Source organism: Apiospora kogelbergensis (genome assembly GCF_038363985.1).
Source record: "Apiospora kogelbergensis strain CBS 113332 chromosome Unknown utg000012l_segment0_segment0, whole genome shotgun sequence".
NCBI lineage: Eukaryota > Fungi > Ascomycota > Sordariomycetes > Amphisphaeriales > Apiosporaceae > Apiospora > Apiospora kogelbergensis.
Window position 1 is genome coordinate 59,343 of NW_027117429.1, and position 19,551 is coordinate 78,893.

Here is a 19,551-nt window from a genome sequence, read left to right on the forward strand (position 1 = left end):
GGACTGTTGAGAATGACAGTCCCGCCGTCATCGTCGGGGATGACGTCGTAGATAGACAGAGGCTCCGCCGCGGCAGCGGGAACTGCTGCAATATACTCGGGGTCGGTTTCGTACTCGGCATCCGCATCGCTGTCTATGCAAGCAACGGCATTCGCGTCGTCGTTGGCATCCGCCTGGGCCTCGAAATTGATGGCTTCGACTTGGCCGCTCGATCGCGTCGCTCGGCCGTGGCTCGGTCTCGCATGGCACGCGGCTGACCCTCGAAACTGCGGCTGTTAGTAACAGAGCTGAATACACTCGACGGAACGGTAACCGGGACATGGGGACGGACAATCCTGTTGAGGTCCGGCACCTGCTGCCCGCGTGGGACGTGCATCGCCGTCTCCATCCACTCGTGCGTCGGGTTCCAGTACGCAAGCGCGCTGAAGACATCGCAGAACCGCCCGAGGTCTTGTGTCTTGTTCTGCAGCGACAAGCCGCTCTTGCGAACCTTGTCTTTCTGCGCCTTGGTATGGACCATGACGGAGGCCTAGCTACTAATACGGTTCGGGTAACTTGCTGGACTCTCTTGGAACATATTCCTGGTGTCCATGGAGCTTCAATAGCGTCCCGCGTAACGGTAGATATACTGTAGTCACGCTTGGCTTGCGGGTGTCAAATGGGGATGGCATGATGAGTTCGAGTTGGGCGAACGTCGCTAATGCAGCTGCTGATCCGGTTCCGAGCCCATGTTGGCGAGAGGGATCCCGGGCCAGCTTCTCTTCGACGCGTCTTGAGGAGAAGTTGCGCAGTTCAGGAGGATTGGGCAGTTGGTTCACAAATGACGCAGGCTCGCGAACCGGCTCTACGCTAAGAACGGTGGGTTCTAGACCTGGCCCGCTAGTGCGCTAGTGCGCCATTGCTACTCTTCCGACACTGCACTCCGACGGTAGGGCCAACAGGTCTGCAGGCAACTATGAAGCCAGGACCGGAAACAGCGCGCGAGGGTCTTCGAGCTCTCGACGGATGCGGCGATAGAGAATACGCTGCTGAATGATTCAGGCTCCGAGGCGACCTACCTTTGCCAGAACGGTACCTGTACAAGCAGAGCGGTGGGAACGTCAGGCTCTGTCCTGCGCACCAGAACATGAGCTGCATCACAAACTGTCCGTCCGGCGTCCATTCCGTCTCTGAGTGCCACTTGAGGACGGTTCCGATTCTGCATTAGAATCAGGCCAACCAAACTCAGGACTGAAACCAGCCCGTGAGACTCTTCGAGCTTACGCAGCAAAAGACAGTATTGTATGTTACTGGATGATTCGCGCTCCATTCGAATCGGCGCACCACGTCGATAATGGTACAATTGAATAATACGATCGGGGGGACTAGAATGGTTGTTGGGCCTCTCAGTACCATTTCTGCATACTACTCGGTGGGAATTGGAGGGACCTGAAAGTGCCTCGTGTGAGCCAGCAAGTGCGCCACGGCCAACAACGGAGCACAACAATATCGGCGCTGCTGTCCGCTGGCTTTGCTCATCTGGGCCGGCGGCGCCATCAGCAGCTCTGCGTCCTGAGGTCGACATCTGCCCTACCGCCGCTTAACGACGCAGAGCTGGAGAGATAACTTTCGACCGACTACGAAAAGGCATTTCCTGATCGAGAGTCTAGCTTCGCAAGATGAACTGCACGTAAGTCACACCGTCAGTACTGCACCGGTCTCTTTTGACGACTGTACCTTGAGGTACGAACCCAATAGGACCGGAAGTCGCTTCAGGTAGCATGGTCAGAAACAGATGCAAAGGCCTGATGTACGATACTGGTAGGTACGAACCAGAAGAGCTACATTGGGGCTTTCGGGTACAAGGAGCACATACTATTATTTGAGAACCTGGGAGAACAATCAGATGCGTTTCGGCTGCCTGTCGTGAATGGGACCGGACTAGCCCAAAGCAAAGAGCCACAGAAGCACTTCGGCAGCTACGAGAGGCCCATACACATTGGGAGCGGTGGAATGCGAGTCGTCGGCGAAGTCCAGCCATGGGATCAGAACTTGTGCCAGCCGTGCAGCATAACCTACCCCCAGTCCTCCAACTCTGCAGACCGTCGGACTTCTTGCTCGACAAGGATAGCCAGTCGTATGGGCCGTATGAGCAGTATGGCGGTCGCTACGCGTGGCAAGCAGGCACCGATGACATCTCACATGTTGACCAAGTATCCAATCTGGAGTAGGCCGTAGCAAAGGACTTCACAAGCGTAGATGACCAGCACGACCACGAAAGCGCACTTCTACCGCCCCCAGCACTGGAAGCATTTGGTACTCTGGCATGGGCCACGTCCGTTTTCAGACGTTCGCTGGCAGCCAGCATGTCAATGCCGTTTCTTCTGCATACCGTAATACGGCAGGTCGTCTACGGTACGTCTGTACGGGACCATAGCTACGCCAGCATCGAATTTGACGCAACATGGTTAGACCGGCTGCCAAGAAGCACTTCCTAATTGAGAAATCGGTAGCTTCGCAACATGATCAACCCATAAATGGCAGGTTGGGTACTGTACTGTATTGCGCTGGTGACTTCTGGTTACTGGACCTCGAGGTACGGAGCCTGGCATATCGGAGTAGCTTTCGGTAGCATCATCAGGAAACGGTGCAAAACGAGTGTGCTTTGCCCAGAGATACGGGGGAAGTACGAACCAGAACAGCAGCACGGGGGATTCGGCGTACAGTGACCCCGAGCTACTCCGGGACTGCGTACGAGTACGGCCAGATGCATTTCGGCTGCCCTCGAACGCTGGGTATGTCGTAAGAACGGAACTAGCTTACACCAGAAAAATCCTCTGTCAAACTCTTGCGACTGTCGGCTCCCGTTCAGCTTGTCTGGCCGAGTGGGCGGATTCAACCCTCAGGCTCTTCGCGACACAGGTCGCTTCTAGCTGCCACGGTAGACACTGACTTCCCGGAAGGCCCGCTGTTCCTGGAATGGCAGGTAGAGAAGACCCCGACGCTGAGATGGTGCGAAGCAGTGAGAAGCACAGGTCGGGCACGGTGCTGTACACTCATCTTGAAGGGCTTTGCGTTTTTGCTCATGGTGGCTCGGTCACAACTACGAGGAGACTACAGACTACAGAGACTACAGAGACTACAGAGACTACAGAGACTACAGAGACTACAGAGACTACAGAGACTACAGAGACTACAGAGACTACAGAGACAGCTGTCGTCTCCCAAGTCTAACCTCCGCCAAGGTCATTAGATTCAGATAGACCGCTCCAGACGACTTCGAGTGTGACGGCCCTGACAGTGGCAGTCAATCAACTTGAGCATGGTAAACACGAAAGCTGGAAAAAGTCGACATGACATACAGGCGCAGCATGAGCAAAATCCAATGTCTATTGGGTGACAGACAATCAAAAGGCGGTCCGCGCACTGGCACGAGGCCCAAAGCAGCTACGACCTACACAGCTCGACTGCTTGGCCGGCACAGGCCGAACACCCATTGGCCCGTTGGGTGGGGTTAGCACTAGCTGATCTCGAATTAGCGCCATGCGCTGCCCATTTTGTTGGACCTGTCCTGCTGTTATAAAGACCACTTGCCTCCCTTGCCTCCCTTTCTCTAGTGACCCAATCTGTCGGGACACATTCCTCCCTTCGGAATGCCCGAGCAACCGACAATCCCCGACAATCACCGACAATCGAGCAGTAACGTGCATCACCGAGACGAGATGCAGCGGCGTGGTCAATCCACTCCATCCGATGGCTGAAAGTTGCGACACGGGTCATGGAGCGAGGTCATATCGAAAGGACTACATTATCGAACCGATTTCAGTGTGACGAAGTGGTGGCCCATGGTGGACATGTCTGTCGCAACTCTTCCAACCTGCTTTTCACAGGCCTGCGCGTTCCCAGTCCTCATCCTGGCACGGAACCTCGCGCCGATTGCCAGCGCTCGCCGGGCGGCTTGACGAGGATGCTATGGCGAACTGCTGGCCAAGGGTGAGCGGCGATCCAGCTTCAGCTCGGTCCGAATAAAGGCGTGTTCGAGCGGTTTGGATTCCCCCTCTTCCTACCGAATGCGGTGCGATTTCCAATAGTGTGTCAGCGCTTATGCTGCGCTAGCAGAGATTGCGCTTATTTAGGAAGATTTGGGAAGTTGTTTCGCAAAATCAAGGACAAGATGTACAACAATCAGTAGGTCTCCAGTGATGTCGGGCTTTCATAGCGGGCTCATATCCGGTCTTGCCCAGGGTGCTTTACCAGGGTGCTTTACCAGTACGGCAGATGTGCTCTAGGAGTGTTGACGAGACGCGGTGCGTCGGGACTTTCGTGACGTAGGTGCGTCGCAGAAGTTCAATTGTATATTTTGCCCACTTACCTGTGTCTTTGCCCGTGATTCGGCGCCTCTGAGAGATCGAGAGGTTTAATCTTCTTGTTCTACATTCGCTTGTACTGGCGTTCCCAGGGCCAGGCCTCGCTTAGGTGTCCCTTGGACGCTGGATCCGCCTTGCATGCGTCACCAGGGCGTGCCAGTCACATACCTGAACTAGGAGCGGGGAAGGCCTCCGCATCCTTGGCGTTCATTGGAACACCCGAATGCGCATGAACGTCTCCACATTGTAGCTCCCACATTGGGTGTAGGATCCGATCAGGTGAGCAAAATCCGATGCGGCAGGTCGGCGGCTGGCGATTGGCGATAGTATCCAGGCAAGACGCTGTGCAGCAGGTGTTGGCCAGTACAATGCCACCTTGTTGCGCCGATGCTAAACGAGCTAGGACGGGACAGAGCATGGCCACTGCACCGTTTTCGTGTGGTGCTCACCTTGTCTGGCGCGGGCGTAAACTCGTCTACGTTGAAGATTGTATGCGGAGAACTCAGCTTGGAGATTCGGTATGACGCCTGGTTTGGCATGACATGGCACTGCTATTGGTAGGCGGCTCAGGTAGAACTGCGCTTAACGTCTGATAGCTCGTTTCTTGACACAGATGTTCCCCGTCACCTCCCAACTGGCCGTCAGCCAACAGTCATCACGCAGCACCGCTACAGAAAATGGCATGACTGGAATGAGTGCAAGCATGCTTGGCATGCCGAACCGGTAGGGAAACACGTCCTTGGAGCATGGGTCGTTCGGCTTGTGGGACAGCCGCAGAGGTGGTATGTAGTTGGGCAGTTGCTCTGTGTCTTGCATCTGGCTACAGCACGCTCAGGCTCTTTGTCGGCCCAGTTCGTTTCCTATCTTGATTGCATCTGGCGAACGGCGTATCTGCGTCCCTTGTCTGGTCCGAGTGCTCCGACATTGGCTGCGCTGGGAGAAAGCCTGCAGTTATTAGGCCGCATCGGTAGGCAAGCGCTGGGTAGGCCATAGCAACCTGGCGGCATTCCGGTTGTCTCCTTTGCATGACTCGTGCCGAGTCCTGTTCTCTCCCGACCGTAGGCAGCCAACCAACAGCAGAGGCGGCATGGTTCATTGCGCCAAGCGTAAGCGGGAATGCTGCCACGCCGAGCCTAGCCGGATAGTGGCATTCTGCTGAACGCGAAATTGCGGTCCGTGTAGTCGGAACCCAATCAGCGGCCATCACGGTCATGTCTGCATCCGGGGACGGTCAATCGTCGCTGCTGCGGGGTATGGCACTGCACGGGAAGAGAAAACCAACGAAGAGACTTTAAGCGTCACCGCCCCGTGCTCGATTGTTCACCATTCGCGCCTGTTACTGTCGTGCTTCCGTCCATTCCTGGTGAGACGGGGGAATGGAAGTTGCATTAGAGTTAACTGGGCCGGCTTCTGCTCTGACCGACCCATTTGGGTGTGGAGCGACTGGTCTTACTGCAGGGCTCTCGTATGGGTCGCGACAAGTCTCACTAGCGAGCCATGGCCGGGGTAAATGGAGCACACAGAAGCCCCATCGTACTTATAACCACTGTCAATCAATGCAGGCGCTCGGATACTCTAGGAAACAAATCGCAAGAAGTCGGCCATGGTGCATTCGTTGGGAAGTAGAAGGAGCCTACGAACATCGGAGCCAGTCTCCGCCATTCTCGGAGCCAGTCTCCGCCATTCTCGGAGCCAGTCTCCGCCATTCCGTCCAGCCAGCCATTTGTCCACTTGCCGTAACTACGCCAGAACAGCCGAGCAAACTGATAGGAGTTATGCGACGTCTTCGTCGGGCGCTGCCAGTAGGCCAAAGCCGACCGCCGGTTGGTATTGGGAGCAATTGCGTGGGTGGGCCAAATGCTAAAGTGGAACTCTTCCGTGGCTCGCAGTCTCCTGCGTTGGTCCTGTTGCATGAATAGCCGGACCATGGTAGTCACTGGCCTTGCGTCCTCCGATCGAATCCTCCGCGTAGTATTATAGGCAATCCCCACTGCCTGCGTCTTGGAGGTACAAACGCCGATCGGGTGCTTCCTGGCCATGCACGACCAGGTACGTTTCCTATGACGGCCGTTCCGTTGTGGCCTCCGTTGTGGCCTCGAAATGGCGGCGGTCGCGCCTCGAGGTTGTAGGGATTGCGGCCGGATACTGTTGGGAGATTCGAGTTACGCAGTCGACGTTGAGCGCATCGTGCGGCGGCGGGCATACTCGCTGACTGGCAATGTGACGGTGGAGCAGTCTACTTATGGAAGACGAGTGAGGGGGTATCAGACAATGAGCGTAAAGTAGGTAAGCGTAGTGGCAGCAAGAGGAGATGGGAAGCGAAGGAGGGGAAAAGAGAGAGGCGGAAGGAGGGGAAGTGGAAGGAGAGTGAGAGGGAGAGACCGAGAGGGAGAGAACGAGGGGACGAGAGAGGGGACGAGAGAGGGCGAGAGGGCGACGGGACGAGGGAACGAGAGAGACGAGAGAGACGAGGGAACGAGAGAGACGAGGGAACGAGAGAGACGAGGGAACGAGAGAGACGAGGGAACGAGAGAGGGCGAAGGAATGGGCAAGGGCGAAGGAATGGGCGAGAGGGGCGAGCGGAGCAAGAAAGGGAGCGAGAGAGAGCAAGGGAGAAAAAGAGGAAAAAGAGAGGGAGGGACAAACATGGCCCAGGAGGCGAAGAGGGACATAGATGCAGGAGTAGATCCTGGAGCCGTGACACTGGCAGAAGGGACCAGAAAACACTCCCCGAGAGGCGCATAGCCAGCTTTGGAGGAGAGTCACTCATGTCGCCGGTTGTGCCGTAGCGGTGGCTGGGATGGCAGTGGACGTCTGTAGAGGAGCCGAAACGCCAGACGGAAGACATGGGCAGGAACCACACACAGCATGTACGTAGGGGCCCACCTTGACAGACCTTAGCCGTCGACACGATTATATAAAGGCGACCTTCTCCAGCGCAGTCAAGGTTTCTTTTCTTCTTTCTTTCCTTGTGCATCCTTTTGGATCACCCCCTTCCCTCCAGAGACTTACTACCTCCTGGGGTTGGCTCTGCCTTTCAGCGACTTATTACCTCCTGGGGCATCCTTCCTTTCAGCGACTTATTACCTCCTGGGGCACCCTTCCTTTCAGAGACTTACTACCTCCTGGGGTTGGCTCTGCCTTTCAGCGACTTACTACCTCCTGGGGTTGGGTTTTTTCTTTCTTCTGCCTTTCAGAGTCTGGGGTTGGCTCTGCCTTTCAGCGACTTATTACCTCCTGGGGCACCCTTCCTTTCAGCGACTTACTACCTCCTGGGGTTGGGTTTTTTTCTTTCTTCTGCCTTTCAGAGTCTGGGGTTGGCTCTGCCTTTCAGCGACTTATTACCTCCTGAGGCACCCTTCCTTTCAGCGACTTATTACCTCCTGGGGCACCCTTCCTTTCAGCGACTTACTACCTCCTGGGGTTGGGTTTTTTTCTTTCTTCTGCCTTTCAGAGTCTGGGGTTGGCTCTGCCTTTCAGCGACTTATTACCTCCTGAGGCACCCTTCCTTTCAGCGACTTATTACCTCCTGGGGCAGCCCTCCCTTCAACGACTTTCCTCTTGGGGTTGGGTTTTTCGTTGGGCTCCGGCAGTCCGAGTCATCTCCTGCCGGATAATCCAACGGGCTCTGCCACCCATCCAGTCGAGCATCTCCTGCGGAGTGGTATCGAGCCTGGCTCTGGCGTCCGCAGTTCGAGTCATCTCCTGCCCGCCTTGGCCACCCGGGTTTTCCTCCTACATTCGAGCATCTCATGTACCGAGGTTTTTCCCTGCACCTGCTAGTGGCAGTGCGGCCAGCGAAGCCGGCCTCTGCGCCTGTACGTGGTGCTGGCTACGAACCTGTTCGCGCGGATCGGGCAGTCCCGACCCCGTGAGCAGAGCCAATGCAGAGACGCGAATAGAATAGATGAATATAATGTATTGGTGCATACTTACGTACATACATGGCACTTTGCCCTTTCCCTCGCCGTGCTTCTTGAATGGCAAATCGTCGCCGCCGCCCGTAGTTTTCCATGACCCTGCGCCCTGATTCCGCGCTCGTGCGGTCACTCGCTCTCGTATTGTAGCACGGACTGCATAGATCCATGTGGTTTGGCAACACGTGCTCGTCAAGGCGTACTGCGGTGGACATGCCGCCGCCGGAACCGCTCGTGCTCGTTCGCCAGTGCAATTTCTGCCTGTGTTCATCTGGGGTGGAAACGACTGCGCTCGGCTCTGAGCAGGCCGAAAAGTCGTATTGACGCACACCAGAATGGAAGTCCACCAGAATGGACGTTCGCCAGAATGGACGCACCCCAGAACTGGTCCACGACGATGCGAGACCTTGCTGCTTCGCCTCTCCGAGGGTATGTACATCCTCCCGCGCTCTTTCCGGTCCTTGATCACAATGTCGCCCACGCAATTCTGCAGACATCTAGACTGGCTCAGGAACGGGTCGGTCAGTGGCGCGCCGAAACCATCCAGCGTCTAAATCAGCGACCCAGAACCAGCACCGAAAGGGCTGTTCACGCGCGGGGGCGGAAGCGGTACTGGAGCCGTTCACGTGTGGGAAGCAGTGCTAATCCAGAACCGGATCCCAGCCCCGGTCGATCTCGTTCTGCTGATCTGGCGCTCGACTGAGGACCATAGGATGGAATGCCTCTGAGTCAGAATCCACGCCAGAACACGGCGGTACGTCCCACGCGTAGAGTCCGGACTGACGGCAGCTGCAGATGAGCCGCTTGCTCACGAATAGGCCAAAGATCCGAAACCACATGCTGTCGGCCGCTTTCGGTGCAGGCTCACTTCGACCCTCCGCCACGTCTGCTCTGAGTCGGATGCTGCTAATCGGCTCTCGCATGGTTATGCTTCACAAGTCGTACTTTGTCCAGAACGTCGCCTCTGCCCATACGTGTAAGTTATGGATCAGTACTTCCCAATTGGAAAGCCCCATTTCGCGCCTGACAGCCCAGCCACCAAACCGTGCTGGGCTCGCATCCATGCTTGCTGCTTCATTACAGCACCGCACGAATCGGGCCACAGAAATACCAGTTTTGGGGCCAAGGCTCTCAGTGAGTTGCATATTCCATTATCCTTCGCCCACCTTGCTCTCCTTCACCTGTAACTTCCTCTATTCATCCGTCACTTCCATCCACGCCGACATGCTCCCTTCGCAGCGATACGGTGCACAGCGTCCGCGCCACCCACGGCGGGCCCGACCATCAGCAAGCCATGCCACCACGGCGCCCGCGCCTGCACCCGCTCCTGCCCCTGCGCCCAAGACTGTCGCTCCTTCTGCCACGCAGCTCCAGCCTCCGAACCAACAACCACTGTCCTTTCCAGACGTTCCCAACTTCTTCGAGGACCAAGAAGGCTACGACTCGGGCCCCTTCAGCTCCCCGCCACCGTAGGTCCCTCCACATCCAGTCCGCGCGTTGTACTGAAAACGAAGGTCGGGCGATACCCAAGAACTGCTGCACAAGGTGAATGAGCTGCTGGAAAAGGCCAACGCCGTCCAGTCCGAGCTGGCCCTCCACAACGAAAAGTAAGCCTATCCCCGCCCTCGTACGGCCGAGCTCTCCTACTCACGCACGCCCACGTCTCGCCAGATTCACGACTTTGTAGGTCTCCACCGCCGTCGCAACGATGCGCTTATCTGACCACAGTGCCCGGACAGCATACAGAAGGTCGAACGTCTGTAAGTCGCCATGTTCATTCTGGCGCAGGTCGTTCAACTGACATCGAATACAGGTTCCTGCAGCAAACCCAGAGGGTCACGGACTGCTTGTCGCAGATGAAATCCCTGTTGGAGCGATTCGTCCCCGTGGCCGACGCCGACCCCTTGGACGACACCTTTTTCGATCAGGTGTAAGGCTTCGCAAGAGGATATTGGATATCAGTGGATTGGGCCATAGGGAGTCGCTGTGTGCCGGCGTGCCTGTTTCGGGTTCGACGGTCATTCGAAACAGTGGATATCAATCATGGTCGATGTGCTGTCGTCTCTCTTGTAAACGGTCACCTCAACTGGTATTCTTGGTAGTAACTGTCGTCATGCTGCCGTGCTCAAGTCGCGAGCTTGTCCCCGCCCCCATTGTGCTCGCTACCATGCTGTGCTGGATTGCAGCTTGTATTGTCGGTCGTCGGTCGTCCGCGTACGTTATGCGGGGGGTTGCCAGTGCGATACGAAGATTCGCCGTTTTCGTGCCTACTCAATTCCGTCGATATGTCGGATAAGAAGTTGATCATGGCATTTGTTGCTGTTTTGAGCTTTGCTTGTAATTGAACCGGTAGTCCGCCCCCACATGGCACAGCCGCGTTTTCCTGTGGCTGACGAGAGCCACCCCCTTAACCTGCTTCTTCCACCTCCAAGCTTCATGCGCTTTTGGCACGTGGGCCGAGCGACAATGACTTCCGTGCAATGGTCACAGTCAAAATAATCAACCATCAATGCAGGTAGTAAAGCTTCATTTCCGATATTCTACCAACAATTCTACGGCAGGTCCCCCATACTACGTAGCACATTCCGTGCTAGCTTGTCGAGATCGTCAAGTGCTGCGTAGTCATGCATATCTCTGCCGTTTGTTCTCAGCATAAAAGACCTGGCTTGCCTCTCGCTTGCCATGACTTCCCTCGCGACTTTCCATCTCGGCCGACTCTGCCAACACCATCAGTGGGCTGATCTGGGGAGCGACAGAGCTCGGCTGCCGTGCGGGCATCGACAACCATGCGCGGGCTGAACGGGTATCGTCGAATAGCGACCATTCAGCCATTCTGACACAGAATTGGCGAAGCCAAGTTATCGTGGCATGATGATGATGCCCTTCCAGCGAATGGTTTGTGTAGTATTCGAGGAGCAGTGCACACAGTTCCTAGATATTGGGATACTGTCTCAATAGCGTCTCTCTATTGCGCCTGTCCTTGCGAACTCCCTTGCGAACTCTCTGAGCGACAAGCCGAATATCCTCAAGTTCGAAATCTGGAGGCTGCGCTTCTTTGTCGAGCAGCAGCTTCGCGAGCGCTGGTCTACCATGGTGCGTGGAAAGAGCATGCGCAATAGGCGTCATGCCCAAACCACCCCGCCCGTCCCGTTTTGCACTTGCCGTGACGCCTCGGACCTATAACTCTACGAGACAAGACTCATCCTTAGTAAAGACATAGACTTGGCGCGGGTGAAGACATCGAATACTGCAGTGGTTCGTCTCGCTCTGACTCTCACAAATGCATGGCTATGAACTAGCGAGTAATATCATGCCACGCCCGATCGTAGTAAAGCCAAGTACAAAGAAGCGAGCTCGTATATAATGCCAAGCTCAACCCCAGAGATTCCAAGAAATTCGCGAAAATATATAAGCCAGTGATTTCTTCTTAGACAAATTTGATTTTTTTCTTCTTTCGTTCTTTCATCATTTTATCCACGGGCACAATAAATTGAACACGAACAGCTTTTCACCTCACAACGCCACTGCTGTAGTACCAAGCAACTGGTGTATTTTCGTTTCAGCCCAGAAACCAATCATCCGAAATGTCATCCCACAGTGAGTTACTTGCCTGATCATGGGTGTATAGTGGTTGACTTTTTACAAGGCATCTTCGACGTCCTAACAAAGTTCGAAGCACTACTATGCCAGCTTGAGGATGGAGACATACAGCACAAGGACACGGCTATGGAGTTCAGCGATTTGTACTTAATGGCTCAGGAGTACTACAGCTCTCTCGATTATCTACACCAGCTGAATTTGATGGATATGTTCGTGAGGAGTTCTTGCTTTATCAAGTTTTAGTTACAACACTACGGACAAGCCGAAGTGACTAGTCACCAGAACTAGGGGTTGTCTGCTCGAACATGGCTCTGGACACTCACTGGGTTACGCTCTGGATAGCTAAAGGTGCCACAGCGGGTGGCGGTCCTACTGAACACATCGCCATGCTTCTGGCGCCGGAGCTACCACTCCATCTTGGGAGTCACCATGGTAGCCTACCTAGCACCAATACAAGCGGAAATTGTCATAAGCAGCGGTTGTAGGCAGCAGATACATGTTACTGATCCCGCCCAAATAGTCGATGAGCAAGTGAGAAAGGTAGGACGTCAAATAGATGGGGCTTTTGCAGGTCAGTTGCTCCACAATCGGAGGGATCTCCGCCAAACCGGGTTCGGGTTTCCGACCGTATATCCACATTTGATATGGTCAATAATATGGACTCCCCCTATTATAACCAGAGCAAAACGGAAGAGGCCCAGGAAGATGCTCCGGGCACTGCAAGGATACGAGAAGATACGGAGCCCAGATAATTCGTCTTCCCTTGGACACTGGGTTAACTCGACTAGATCGAGTTCCTCTGCTTCCCACGGCCTCGGATACACTGTTAGCAGAAAATAAGAGTATGACAAGTACTCGAAGGTGCTTGGGTCACATTACAATCATATTGGAAGTCGCTCAGGCCCTAAACAATACTAAGAAGTGGGTACTAGCTATTTAATTTCAGTTGTGTTGAAAGTTCTTCTAAATTTGGAAACGAGGATAGGATTTTGTGCCGCTATATATTAGGAGCCCGCAAGTATAAAATTCATCATTCCCAATCTCCACGCCTGAGCTCCTCCAATTGACGAGCTGCCTGCTTTCTTGGCACAGTGCTCTGAAAGTATCGGCGCCTGTGTTGGACAGCTTGTTAGAGGGGCTGGGTAGCCCAAGGGGATATGAGAATGCTCGTAGCCTGCTACAGTCCATCCCCCATCGACGATATGTCATCCACATCCATCGGGACAGTCATGGTAGACCAGTTGAGGCTTGTTCCCTGACCATCAAGCAACGGTGTGGCCCACGTTGGTGCTCCCAGACCCTGCAGGGACTCCGCAGTCAAGACTGCTGTCGCTGCCGGGCAAATGTTGCCCAGAGAGGTGCGTGAAGACATACTGAGATCCGACAGGAATATTTCGGTAGGCTCTGTTGCCACGTCGCCCGTAGATCCATCATATCCATAGCTGCTATGCGACTTTAGGCTGTTAGTGCTCTCGGCAATGGAATTGCCGAAGCTCGAATCGAGGCATGCTGTAGGCAGGGGCACAGCCTGGCCATTTGGAATACCATTTAACATGTTCAAGTAGACCGGGTGTGTATTCTGTTCTTGTAGCTGGTGTGGAAGGGCGAGATGCGTCAGGCCAAAGAAGCTACCAGAATTCCCAGGCATGGTGGCTTTGAGGTGGTGCTGATTGGCCGCATTCGGCGTTATTGTGATAGGGATGTTTGGGCTGCTAGGAAGATACGTCCGTTGCTGATGATCATGTGACATTGGATCCAGTTTTGACAAGAATCGCCAGGTTGTGCCAGCCGTCGCCCTAGTTTGCTTTTTAGACCGCTTGCCTCTAAACATATCGGCTTTTTTACAGATATCAGAAAAGGTCCAGAGCACTACGCATCGGCTTCTCCAGGCGGGTTTGCCCGAACCCTCGTCGGGTGCCGACATGATTTCTTGGTACATGGCAATTTGCTGTAGCATATCGGACTGCGTAAGCAGCTTTTCGCCTTTGCTGTCACGCTCTCGCTTGGTTCGCTCCGCCCCGTCGTATTCAGCAAGCCGGAAGAAGGTGTTGGCCCAACTCGCAGCCGGGAAGTCGACCGTGATCTTGTCGCAAGAGCCGCCATGTGGTGAAGGACGACATGTGGCTCTGTAGTCCCATATGAGAGGCTCCAATGAGTCGAGGTACAACTCTCGAGGCTTAACGACATACGTCGAGCAGCGCCACATATGATGAGCAAGCTCCGGGCGGTTGATGTGGAACTCGACACATCCATCCAGATGGGTACCTGCTGGGAACCGACCTGTCCCATGCATGTCCAAAACAACGTCCATGTGGATGACATCGCAAGGCCCCATAACTCTGCGTGCCATACTCGTGTGTGAGGAATGCGTGTCGTCGAGAGCCGACGTAAGCCTCTTGTTCAGCTCAGGGAATTGTTGGCCCCACTTGGCCGAGATACCACGCACGGAATTGGATTCCGTTTGGGTAAGAGACTCGGTATATTCATGAAGCAAGTAGGTACGTGCTTCTTCTCGATCACCGTGCTGTAAACCATTGAGAAAATCCTTATTGCTGTTCTTTCTCAGATGCGGAAAATCGCCTTGGGCTTCCAACCGCGTGCCGTCAGGAGCATAGGCATCGGCTTGCAAACACGTCCCATCTTCAGTGAAGGCTTTTCCGCAGTCCTCGCTCAAGGTGAGTTCGGGGTGGGATGTGTAGATATGGCATCTTGTTGGCCGTAGAAAGACTTCATTGTCGGCTGCGAGAAGACGCGCAAAGTAAGCGTAGTTTGGACGTTCCTCTGGCAGACGTCCCTCCATTAACGCAGCAAGGACGGGGCTGTTCTGAAACGACTTGGTCTGGCCTCCCTCGTCTACTTTTCCGTTCTTGCCATCCACGTCGTTCTTCCGTGGGAAGAAAAAAATGTACTGTCAGTCACAATTAGCTATAGGGAGGGGAACGGCAGTCTGTACTACTCATTGGGGATACTGACAGAGGGGCAGTGGTTTGAAGAGTTCTTTCAAAACTTGAATGTGGCTTGAGATTTGCTTCCTCGTTCGGTACTTTCGGTGAGCCGGGCGCCCAGGGCGCTTCTCACGATCCTTACCCACAGGGATTTCCTCTCCAGGACCTGGTGGGTCGAGGGTCCAGTGGTATATCCACAAGTATTCGCTTATTAGCATATTCCGACCATACAAGTTATCCTTCGACTTGTACTTCTGCTTGTCCATTATCGGCACGAGGAGGAGTGCTTGTGTCCGAGTTAGTGTTCGCCTCTATATAATTTGCAGATGAGAGGTATTAGCTGATTCGTCTTACCATCAAGGAATGCCCCTTCATGTCCCAGAGGCCAGGTCGGCTCCACGCCTTCCCTTTGCTTCCTAGCTACCATGGTATGATAGTCATGGAAGTATTTCGAGGCGCAGAGAGGGTTCTGGCTGCCTCCTAAGTGACCGGCCGGAGCGTCTCGTGGTAACATCTCGACGGAGCGAAAGCCTAATTGTCAAGATATCTTCTTTCCGGGGAGTTGAATGTGTTGGTTTGACCTGGATTGTACGGAGAGCCAGTAGTACTGTATGGTGCGTCCAATCCCAAAGCAGCGAGTGGTTCGACGTTGGATGTCTGCGAAGTAGGCCAGGAGAGTATTTGATAGTTGTAATGCCTTGAGTCATAGGCTTTCTACCTCGAATGAGAGAGTTAACCAATGTAGTCGCCACTAGTGAGTATCTTTGAAGAATGTCTTTGATAGTCGGCGCTCAAGACAACGGAGCGCTGCTGAACATTCAAGAATTCGAATATGTACCTTGAGTTAGGCCACGAATCCTACGCATCAAAGTGAAATATATATGTTGGATGAATGACAGTGGCAGCCAGGCTTCGTATCTCGAGGCCCAATCGTTAGAAGTGACCAACGCAGCACAGTACAGTACCCAACCTGCCATTTATGTGTTGATCATCTTACGAAGCTACTGATTTCTCGATTAGGAAGTGCTTCTTGGCAGCCGGTCCAGCCATGTTGCGTCTAATTCCACGTCGGCGTGGTCATGGCCCGGTACATACATACCATCCAACCTGCCGTATAACCTTATGCACTGAAGGAACGGCTATCGCAGCGCTTGTACCGCCTACCGACACCCATTAGCATGTTGTTTGCCAGCGGATGTCTGAAACGGACCTAGGTTATAGCCAAGAGTACCGAATGCTTTCAGTATGTACTGTATGTTACTGGATGATTCTCGCTCCATTCGAATCGGCGTACCACGTCGGAAAGGCTGCAATTGGAGACTACGGTCGGTCGGACCAGAATGGTTGTTTCGGCCCCCCGCCATCACTTAAGAATTGGAGGGACCCGAAAGTGAGCATCGACCCATCTACGCTAACAGCGGTGGGTTATAGACCTGACCCGCTGGTTGCGCTAGTGCCCTGCTACTCTTCCGACACTGCACTCCAACAGTATGTAGGGCCAACAGGTCTGCAGGCAACTAGGAAGTCGAGACCGGAAACAGCTCGCGAGGATCTTCGAGCTCTCGACGGATGCGGTGAAAGACTACGCTGCTGGATGGTTCAGGCTCTGAGGCGACAGAGCTCTACCAGAACGGTATAAGCGGAGCGGGGGAACATCAGAAAGCAGGCAATAGAGGCTCTTTTGCGAAGTAGCTTATGGTGCATTTGGCCATCTTGCTGTCTTCGCCGGCTCTCTACGGTGTCCTACGAATAGCCTATGGTCCAAAACTGCCTGCAGCTCGGTCTCACTTTTGTTGAGTGCGGTAGTGCTTCCGCCTCTGGGTCTCCTTCCTGGCTTAGACACACAAGCCGTTCAATTAACCAAGTCTTGATCTGGGAAAGAAGTCCAATACTGGTCTAGGAAAGCAGAGTATTGGTCTAGATCCTGCTCCGACTCCCAGGTTGGACATTCATAGTCGACCCACTTTATAGAGTAGTAGAGAGCTCCGCTTCTGCTGTCGTGGTGGCCGATCACCGCGCCCATGTCATGATCCGACCTGCCCTCGATGATGGTGGGCCGCTGCTGGTCTTCCTGCCATACGGCCATAGAGCCGTCTCGTTCGCACACCCAGAGCAAGCTCTCATCTGGTCCATCTACCAGCCAGCGGTCCTGATTATGTGCTAGTACGCCATGGAATACGGCGTTGGGCGTCTGTAGGGTGTAGAGCACCCGCGCTACGATTAGATCTAATGACCAATGTGATCGTATCCCCGAGCCTTTCCAAGCGGATGTAGGGGTTTGTGTTGCCATATTGTATTATGACCTGACGTGTACCGTGAAAGAACTCGACGGCAAGCCGCGATGTGTGATTTGGATACTGACGACCGTACCGTAGGCAGTAGTGCAAGTTTGTACCGTATCTGTGTGTAGAACCGCCTCGTTATGTATATAGTGTCCACCCTGTTCCGGTTATGGCGTAAGCACATGATTACGCGAGTGCAGCTCTGTGGAGCCTTTATGGAATCCTCAGAACACAGTAGAAGCTCTATGAATCTGACGCGAAAGCGGCCCAGGCAAGAAAGCTCACATGATCCACCAGGGCCGACTCCGAAAAAGCGTCGCGGCCATTACCAGAAATCTCTAGCCTCAGAGGAGCTGCAGGTGTATTGCGTGAAACAGCAAGTCTTGTTCACAGGAACATTCAGCAACGAACCTTTTCACTGACAAAATCCATATCTGGTCGCCGCCCGACCCCATCGTGGATGGGTGTGGTTGTGTTCCTACGTACCATACACTACAGGAAAGCTGCGCGGCGACTACTAAGTACTTCTCTTGTGCCCATCCTATCGATAGTAGCTGAATCAAAGCTTAAGCTGGAACAGATCGTGCTAGCGATAACTTCATAAGTGTACGAGAGGTCCCGGTGCTTGTTCGAGTACAGTGCTCCTTTCACCAGTTCATCCCCATCGAAATCAGTTGCTACTAGCTTTTTGTTTCACCGCGCAGGGAATCATGCCAACCGAAAACCACTCTGGGAGCATGTATAAAGCTCAGAAGCACATGGAAGGGCAACGGCCCGCGTCACCACAGCCACATGGCCGTGGCCGTGGCCGTGACGGACAGGCTAAGGTGGAACACATCTGTCCTGGTTGGTGGGCCTTGGAATGGACACACACGGTGCAGGCGCCAAAGGACAGCCGGATGGCTTTCGATCGTTTGGCCATTGCTATCAAGGCCAAGAAGCACACGAACTCGCGTTCTGCAAGGACAGAGCAAGACAAGAGTCCTTAGCACATATATTCTCAGGGGGAAGATCCCCGTAGCTACTTTGGAAAAGTTTCGAGACGTTTTGCGCTGGCCGAGGGCCGTCGAAGCCAATGAAGGCTTTCGTGAGCTTCCACGGCTCCATAGTTGACATTTCACGGGTTGTCTTCGCAGCCATTGGACGGGACTGTCACGATACACTGTTAAGATCATCGGGTCTATGGGCCATTGACTGAGCGGCGGATACAGTAGAACGACCACCCATAGTAAATGTGAACGAGAACTAGACAGTAGCCATAGACGACGAGGCACGGCGGAAAGCTGTGGGAACACACTGCGCTACAAATTTTCAGTGCGCACGAAGAGCTATCTAGTTCATATCAGCCCACGATATCTTCCTTCGCTTTCTCTCCCTTCCTTACATCTCTAATAGATTTCGCTAGTCCCCATTCCGGTCTTGCGTAGCTGGTTTTATCCTAATCCGGATGGGTGAGTTAAGTGTCTAAACAGCGCGTCAGTACGCTGCCGCAACCACTGCTCCAAGGCTTGATGTAGGAACCTACACATGTGGGGTATACACGACGGTTCATCAAAAAGAATGGCTGCTGCAAGAATGGGGCTATGTATGCCTCAACTCAGTTGGCTTTGTTCTTCCAACGTGCTGACGGAATACGTTTCACTGTTCCAATTGCTTCTCACGAACTAGTTGGTTACTAATGGGGTTCTGCATGCGTCTGAACTGGACCATCAACCTCCTATATGGCTTGTAACACGTGAAGCACCTCAGCGATCGTTTAGATACCTCCACGGATAGCTACTTTATCTTGAGATATCGAATGACGTATACTGAAGTTGCAGTCTTCACCTTGTCAAGTAAAGGGCGTATGAGATGGGTATGTGGGCAGCGATAGGTTGCCACTCTAGCAGAACTGATTTCCATTGCCGCATATGTCGTCTACGATCGTAGTTAGGCGGCCTCCGCTTGAAACAGAACCCGCTGCTTTTACGTCTGACTCATAGGCCAAAGACTAAACTATCTCGTGGCCACAAAGATGCCGTGGTGATACCAAGGGTATGTCAGCTTTTCACCGAAACTTTTCATTTGACCAGGGAACAGGGCAAGGGGAAAAAGGCAGCTACCTCCAAAGGTACATCTTTACGAAGTCCAGAGGTTCTAGGAATCCCCCAACCACCTTCTCCGTCTACTCGCTTATCCCGCACAATGGCTTTAGATTTTACGGATCTGCCGTTCGAAATCGTTTTGGAGATTTCGAAATACCTTACTCTACGGGAAATGTCCTTTCTATGCCGTTGCTCCAAGACTATGTCATCTTTCTGGCGCGAAAGGCTATATGAAAGTGATGTGCGGAATAACAGATCTTCCGCAGTCTTTCTTGTCGTCCTATCATTGAAGCATACCCCAACTACAAAGGACCTCGAAATTGCCCTTAGAACTATCAATCACTCTATTCAAGCAAAGGCGGACTTAGAAGCGAAAC

The 19,551-nt window shown here is 53.7% G+C and overlaps 1 protein-coding gene across 1 annotated transcript; it reads left to right on the top strand.

The window, feature by feature from the left end:
- Positions 1-17,800: 17,800 nt before the first annotated feature.
- On the top strand, positions 17,801-18,079 carry PG998_014496 (uncharacterized protein; the record flags this gene model as incomplete). The annotated part of the gene is made up of 1 exon (XM_066881312.1): positions 17,801-18,079. One exon carries the CDS (start codon positions 17,801-17,803, stop codon positions 18,077-18,079), a length of 279 nt encoding a protein of 92 aa, XP_066723443.1.
- Positions 18,080-19,551: the final 1,472 nt, after the last annotated feature.